General features: G+C 48.0%; 1 protein-coding gene across 1 annotated transcript in view; it reads right to left on the reverse strand.

Moving 5' to 3' along the window:
* Positions 1-7,870, reverse strand: part of LOC120790137 (vasoactive intestinal polypeptide receptor 2-like) — a 32,839-nt gene extending 24,969 nt beyond the window's left edge. The window contains exons 1-2 of the mRNA XM_040127460.1: positions 7,708-7,870; positions 766-868 (exon numbers count right to left, since the gene is read on the reverse strand). Of these exons, the coding sequence (XP_039983394.1) occupies positions 766-868; positions 7,708-7,764 (160 nt within the window). The 5' untranslated portion in view covers positions 7,765-7,870. The remainder of the gene's footprint in view (positions 1-765; positions 869-7,707) is intronic.
* Positions 7,871-8,144: the final 274 nt, after the last annotated feature.

Genomic DNA, 8,144 nt, shown 5'->3' on the forward strand with positions numbered 1-8,144 from the left:
GAAATAGAAACGTAGTCCGTAAATCAAACGATTATTTCTTTCACCAGAAAAACGAGGGGAATAACGGCTGTGTAGGGAAATAACCTGCGGCCCTGGCAGGTCTTAGCACGTTGCCTTCTACAGGTTGTGAGCCTCTAAAGACTAAAAACATTTTTATTTTATTTTTTAAAGGTATCGAGTTGTCTTCTAACGTCGTAAATCAACACACCGAGCCTCACCTATCTGACCCCGCTGATGTTCTGACAGGACTGTGTGATGGCAGCGTGTCCTTCAAGATACGATTTCTGGGAATTTAACCCTCAGATAAACACAGACACACACACACACACACACACACACATCTGCAGAGCCCACACTCCACATGCTGCAAACCGCAGAGATAAACAGCACGTTTTAGTTATCACCGCGATAAAACACTCAGACACATGTGACCTTTTTACTTCCCATGTTCCCCGCGGCTCTGGGGCATTTGGGCCTCCGAGGTAAACAAACGATTGATAGCGAGTGTGTCGCAACGCGGGCCAAAGCGGCGTCCAGGCACACCTTCCTCTTCACACGGCCTGAGTCACACACACACACACGGAGACACACGCAAACAGACACTAAAACACACACATCGTCTCCATAGACAAATAAAAGCGCTGGCGGAGGGTTTTACCGCGACTAACACTGTTGGCATGTGCGGTGACAAAAAACTCCAAACATACTTGAAAACCCAGACGCATGAGTGTGTGTGCGTGGGCGTGCGCGTGCGCGTGCACGTACCTGTGCTCGAGGGCGTCCGCTGCTGCAGCCGTGTGCGACACTCTCTCTCGGCTCTCTGCATCTCCCACTGGAACTGGCAGTTGGGAAACTTTCCATCAACCTGCTGGAACGAGGAGGAGATAAATATTCTGAATATTATCTCCGGCGTGTGCAAACCTCCCGCGTCGGTCAGAAGTTCGGCGTCTGGCTCTCCGGGGGCCTCGGGCTGAGCGCCTGAAGTCCGTTCCTCCGTAATCCGCTCACCTCTTGCTGCTGCTATCTGGGAATTTTAGATAAACTGTTCCCTCACAGTAGAAGAATCCCGCACCTGTGCGCCCAGTGGACTCATCTCATTCCCTGGGTTTTTGCCTTTTATTTTATTTTCCGCCCCAAAAAGTGATAAAGCGTTTGGTGCAGCCATCGAGTCCACGCGTGATTCCAACGTTTTTACAATAAAATTAGAATGAAAACACTCACTGGGTGTCATAGACAACATAGTGTCTTTGTCGAAGCCTGTTTTTCAAACTTGCTTCTGGCTCCTGCGCGTCTCTATTCGCTAAGACCTTTGAAACCGTCGTCCGTGCTCCCTGCTCGGTCGGCACAACCTCCGCCCAGTCCTGGGGCTTCTGACCCCGCCACAGGGCCTTCACCCGCAGACAGGCTGACTCAGTTACCACGCGCAGGCCAAGCCGAGCACACCCGGGACCTCTCTCATCCATGGTGACTAAAAAGTTGAGTAAGTGCACCTTGATTTGAGATTTAAAAAGAAAACAGCATCTTGAGAACGCCGTTCGGGGTCCGGGCTTTACTGCCATCCGAGAATATCGATTACTTACATATTATTTTGATATTTTCATACTATCCCTTCACTTATCACCACTGTATATCCCACTGGAGTCGTTGCTACGAGAGGAAAAAGTCGGTTCCGTGCATTTATCAAAACCAAGAGTCCGTAGAAGTTGCGCAGAGCGGTGGCCGTGTTACCGCTAAAGGGTAAATCCAAGCGGTCCAAGACGAACGTGTCACAGGGAAAAGGCCAAAAAGAAATTAAGACGAGGGAATAAAGTCAAAGAAATTTAAAGGGTGTGTAACTTGTAACGCGACCAGTCGGAAGCTGAAACTTTGCCTCCCACAAGCAATAATTGTCTTTCCCATGTGAGATATGAGCATTTTTTGTGTTTTTTTCTTTGAGCTTTATTGTCAATGCACTGTGTTCACGACCCCCCAATTCACCACATCTTAAAAGTAAAACATAATGAAAGCTGAAATCAAGAAGAGAAAGTAACTGCAATAGAGTAGAACAAGAAGAGTAGGTAAGTAAGTCCTTAACAGAGCGATGTCCCCAAACCACACCAAGGACAAATGGCAGAGCCCCTTGTCTCAGTTTTCTACGTTGACATTACAGTCGACGAGGATCATACAGCAGGTAACGGGGTTTGTTCGAGGAGCTGCTAGAACAGTTTATCCTTCGGGGGTTCGGGAGGAGGAAGTCTTGAGTTGGAACCACAAACCGCGTGTTTGGTTTTCGCAAAGGTCTCAACACAAGAGCCCACTGAACCTGTATTCGGCAGCCAGATATGGGCCAGAGCAATGCCGTGTCTGAGCCGAGTGTGCCGACGTTGAGCCTTAGCTGGCTCGACTCCGAGGAGGAAGTCTTGAGTTGGAACCACAAACCGCGTGTTTGGTTTTCGCAAAGGTCTCAACACAAGAGCCCACTGAACCTGTATTCGGCAGCCAGATATGGGCCAGAGCAATGCCGTGTCTGAGCCGAGTGTGCCGACGTTGAGCCTTAGCTGGCTCGACTCCGCTTGGAAGAAAGAAAAAAAAAACAGATAATAAAAAAGAAGAAAAAAGAAGGGGGGCTGCTGTTTGTGCTGCTGGTGAACGATAACATTTTGCCACCGTCGTGACCAGCGTGACCGAGGAGACACACTCAAACAGAGGATACACAAAGAGCAGCGTGAACAATCTACACAAAGAGAGACACACTCGAACAAGACGAGTCTGTGTGTCAACGTGACTTCATTGATATACTGAGGGTTTGTGTGTGTGTGTGTGTGTGTGTGTGTGTGTGTGTGTGTGTGTGTGTGTGTGGGTGTGCGCTGGGAGGTCTGTTTACAATGCGATATACCGCCGCTCTCAGCAGCATTTCAGACCTGTCAGTGTGTTTATACCCCTTGCTCTGTCTCTCTCTCTCTCTCCTCAAACACACACACACACACACACACACACACACACACACACACAACCTTCATACCTGTGGTAGCTGGACTCTCGCTTGACAATTGTCAACAAATCCCATGAAAAGACTGAAACTAACATTGTCCATGTGTTAATACCTTCTGACTTCCCTCCTCTTGTCTGTGGCTCTCAGCTCCGATCCCACCGGTTCCTACTGAAGACGTAAATTAAAAAAACACCTCGAAATGAAATAGTTTCATCTTTTAAAAAGACTCAGTAATTTTCCTACAACAGCTGCTCACTGAAATTTTTAATCAAACAACCAGGAGGAAACAGTGCATTTGTTGGGGACTGTTTTCGGATTAATCCGCATTTAGTGCTGTAGTAAGTGTTTGGGGCAGCAGGACGGTGTGTGTGTGTGTGTGTGTTTGTGCGTGTGTGTGTGTTTGTGTGTGGGACTGAGTCTAAATAAACTACAGTGCGTATGTGTTCATGGTGATGAAGGAACATGTCACCCAGCGCACCGATGTGTTTCTAATAGTTTGGGGACAACAACAGAGCTTGACGGCACAATGAGGACACATCAGGCTTCGGATACACACACAGTGCTTGTTATAGGACAAGTTCATTGCCAGTTTTGACGCTTTCATTCACTGAAAATAAGAAAAACACTAAATATCACCGACCTTATCTTTTAAAAAGTCTAAGCCTAGCCGCTGCCACGAATTGAAACCTGCAGTAACCGACTTTTTGGCCATTTGAAGGCAGCGGAAACGAGTCCTGAACACAAATGCTCAAATATCAAGACAGTGAGTTGTTAGGGCGAACTTGTTAGCAAAACGTTGCTTATTTACACATGATCCTTCACCTGGAGTGGTGTTTGTCTCCACCCGACGACTCTAGGTCCAGTACTCCCCCTCTTTAGGCTCTGGTTTTGGTCTCCACCAGCTCCTCAGGGAAACATCCGGCTCTTTAGCCGCTAAATGCCCCAGACCGTGTTCACCAGCTGGTCTCTGACTGAGTCTGTCTCCCGTTTACTGGTGAGTAAGTAGAGTTATGTGGCTTTTTACAGCTGTTGCTGTGAAAACAGATGCCTGCCACTGCTGGAAACAGGGTCGATGAGAGCGGTGGGACAGAATCAAAATGTGCCTCAAAAACACAAAAACAGTGAGCTAAAAGAGGCTAAAAAGCGCAGCTGAACTGCAGGGTAGGTGATAATTTCCTGACATCTCAGATATTACGTGTGTGAGGTTTTTTTTTTGAAAACTGCGCTGGTTGTGTGGTTCGTTCAACTGAAGACCTGAAACGCCGACATCTGAAGCTTTAATGTGGAGTTTTGTTCAAAAAACCCAAGGCAGACAAAAAATAAGCGACACACAAGTTGATCATCCAAAGGACGACGTCTATATGGCTGCTTCTTTCTTTAGAAAACATAGGAAACTGATTTTTCTGACTTTTTAATTCCTGGATGACTCATTCGTCTCCCAGACTGAGGATAAAACGGCGAGTAACAAAGTACATATAAGACATCTGGTCCTAGTCTGCCGCTGTTTGGCTTCATAACACTTTGATTTTCCTACGGTTTGCTGAACATTTAATGAATTTTTTATCCTTGAGTTGGAGCTATAAATATAAACTTGCCGTGTGTTTGGTTTTCTACCGACTTTAATGAAATTTATGCCGACATTCGGGCGAGCAGAAGATAAGTTTGAATTTTCGTTTCACAGCAAACAATTTGGCTCAATTTGACATCCAACCAAATTCAATAACTGCTGGATGATTTGCAAATATTTTTCCAGGCTTCCAGGATGAAAAATAGTGACATAAACTCCAGATCGTCCTCACGGGGGCGCTGTGACCTCCGCTGGTTTTGCTCATTAGAAATTTTGGCCTCTGATATGCGTCCGTGAGTTTCCTGTTTCCCTTTTCTGCTTCTCAAAACACAGAACTATAAACAGAAAGCAGCAAGGGGCAAAGGATAAACCCCTCTGACCTAATTTAATCCACCGCCGTCTAACAAACAACAGAGTCTCCATTATCTAGCGAGCTCTGATACACGCAAGCGCACAGAGAAACACGCGGAACCGTGGATCCGAGGTAGAGAATTAAATGTTCTAGATTAAACTAAACAAAAGATTGTGTTTTTGTTTCCTAGCTTGTAATCCCCAAGCCACGTCCAAAAACCACTGACGAGACGATAACAGCACTAGCGGATCCTGTCTCAGTCACCGAAAGGGTTGGGAAATACTTCATCGAAGGCATGCCATCGGCCAGAATAATAATGATAAAAAAAACCAAAACAGCAGTCCGTCTTTGGCAGCACGAACCCCATTCAGGACAGTAACAATAACAGAATCGGTCCTTTCCGTCCCCGACCTTTGGCCCCGCTGGCTGCCCTACGCTCAGATTGACCACCAGCCAAATCAGGATCCAAACAAATCACACGAACTGGCTCCTGATCAGAAGCACACATGCTGCAGAAGACGGGACGCTGCGTTTGCTTCTCATTCATTTCAGCTCCTGCGCCTTCAAACACTCTTCAGTCTATTTCCCACGTTGTGTTTACGAAGCGCTGCTACTCGCGGTGTTGTATGTTTTTTCAGTAATTATGGGGGGAAAAGAAAAATCTACATAATCTACCGTTTTGTACGAGAAACCATTTAAAGCGTCCTCATAAGAATTTCAGCTTAAGCTACAACTCTGGAGAAAACTACAATCTCACATCTGAAACTGTCAAACAACAGCTAGAAAACCTTTTTGTTTTTGTTTTTTTTGCCCAATAAATTCTGGTTTTAATTTCATTCTCCCAGGAAAGAGACGATTTTTCCCTCCTCCCCCCTGTTTCCCATGAATCCACACCCATGAACAGGAGTTTTAGTTCCAAATATCAGCTTTTTTAAAATATACTTTCCCTTTTTTTCCCTCCAACGAGCACAAAACTGCAGCTGTTACTCAAATTATGCAGTTTTTTTTTTCCTTTACTCTGAGTTCTACAGTTTTTCTCCACATCAAAAAAAAAAAAAAAAAGGTCCACACGACAGGGGGACACCTGAATTCAGTCGACGGCCGAGTGAGTGCTGCCGTGGAGGCTGACTCAAAACCTCGAAACCCCCCGAAATCAAGACCCGCTCTTTCGTTGCAGGGCGCCCGAAAACACCGGGCACGAGCCACACGGGTGATTTATTATCCGGTGGTCGGGAGGGTTTGTTAAAGCACCGTCAGCCGGAGCTGCGGCAATTAGTGGCTCGACGGAAAACAAGACTGGCAACTGCTTTGACGGCTGGAATCCTCGTTTCAGTCTCTTATTTGTTGTTGAATTTATTTATTTTAAGCGAAAATGCGGAATATTTGCTGGTTCCCGCACTTGAACCGGTTATTTCCGACAGTTGGATGCACGGAACGGGGCACCTAAAGACGCCCCACCGGGAAGCCGACCGGTGGGCTAAGCCGAGAAGCTAAACGGCCGGATCGTCGAGTGTCCCGCTCCGGCTCAGCAGTGACGCGGACCCCAGGGGGCCGCAGCCCGGCGCTTGGTGACGTACGCCTCCGGAGACACGAGGGGGGCGCGAGGGGACCCGTCCCGAGCCAAGGACCTTTCCGCTTTTCTAAACAACTCACTTGGGAAATGTCAACAGGATTATGTTTTGTTTTGGGTTTTTTTATGACCAACATAATGAGGAAATGTTAGTTGGGAAACCAGTGCTTGTGGTTAAATGTCATTTCCGGGGGACAGGGTTGCACGTTCAGTGACAATTCTGTCCCTGCTGAGCGGCCGCACACAGACCGGGGGGCCGACGCAAAGCTCCGGACTCAACAGCGACCCCCCTCCCAGGCCTCCCCCTCTGCGTCGCCCGAGGTCCTCCTGTCGGGGCGCGCAGCAGCGGGGCAGAAGTCTTTAACCTGTAGTAGGAGTACTGGTCGAACACACACACTCGGGTTGGACATCTAATGTGACACACACACACACACACACACACACACACACACACACACACACACCTGACACATTTCTTTTGTGATTGCAAAAGCACCCTGAGAAAATGCCTGCACCAGTAATGTCTGCAGGGGCGACGGGAAAAACGGGCTTAAAACGGGAATTAGCGGCTGAAAAATGCGCAAAACGCCGGTTTTCCAACTCTTACTCAAACCTTTCAGCTACAAGTCGAGGTTGGGGGCCAAAAACACGCAGCTAGTAATGGACACACTTTGTCCGTTTTGCTCCTCTTCTCGTGGTACAGCTGTGAAAAGTCACTTCTCTCACGTTGCACCAGGAAATTTCCCCCCTGAGCCAGATCTCCAGCAGCCACTTTTCTCTCCCGGGGGCTTTTTTTTGGGGGGCGACTGACGCTCCGACATCCACTGAAGCCCAACCTGAGTGAATAGTCCACTTGAGTTGTGTCGTGGTGCCGCATCCGAACCCAGAGAAAGGAACCGTCCTGGTGCCCGGCTTCTCTAAAAAAAAAAAAAAAAAAAAAAAAAGTGGGTAGCAACCTGCAAAGAAAACGAGCCGATGGTCCGGGCGGCGGAGTCCGAACATGGAGCCGTCGGACGTCGGAGACGAGCCGGCAGCGGCCGGAGCCGTCAAATCATTTCATTTCATTGCTGGAGGAATGTTACAGGAAGGGGTTTAAAATCCCCAAAGGCCACCGCGAAGTCCCTCTAAAGCCCCGAGACACGCGGGGTTTACGACGGTAGGACACATTCCTCTCTCATGAAGCTGAAAGAACATACGGCAATTCAACAGAACAAGTCCCGGTTGTTATAAAAAGTGAAGGGACTGACCGTGTGGATGGAGCCGAAGCCGAGCAGAAGCAGCAGAAGCCGGTGCGTAAAGGACATGGTCGCACCTCGTCCAGCGGAGGGTTAAACCCACCTGAACCGCAGCGCAGAGCTCATCCTCGGGGGGGAAGCACGCGTGGAGAAATGCGCTCTGTCAAGTTTGGGATTTTTAGTGTCAGGCTCTTTTTTCTTTTTTTGAGAGGGGGGGGGGGCGCTGTTCAGCACCTTTACGCACGGTCTCGTTCCCCGCAGCGTCACTGGGACTCAGACCTCGCTCCGGTTCGCAACAGGGGGATTAGTAGGAAAGTCTTTCACTGAATGAATAAAAACAAAACAGAAACAAAACAAAACGTGTGGGAGTCAAAACATTTCCAATGACGGCGGCGGAGGGAAAAAAAACGAAAACAAACAAACTACCGAACTCACACCTGAACCGGTCC

This window comes from Xiphias gladius, chromosome 5 (genome assembly GCF_016859285.1).
Source record: "Xiphias gladius isolate SHS-SW01 ecotype Sanya breed wild chromosome 5, ASM1685928v1, whole genome shotgun sequence".
Classification (NCBI taxonomy): Eukaryota; Metazoa; Chordata; class Actinopteri; order Istiophoriformes; family Xiphiidae; genus Xiphias; species Xiphias gladius.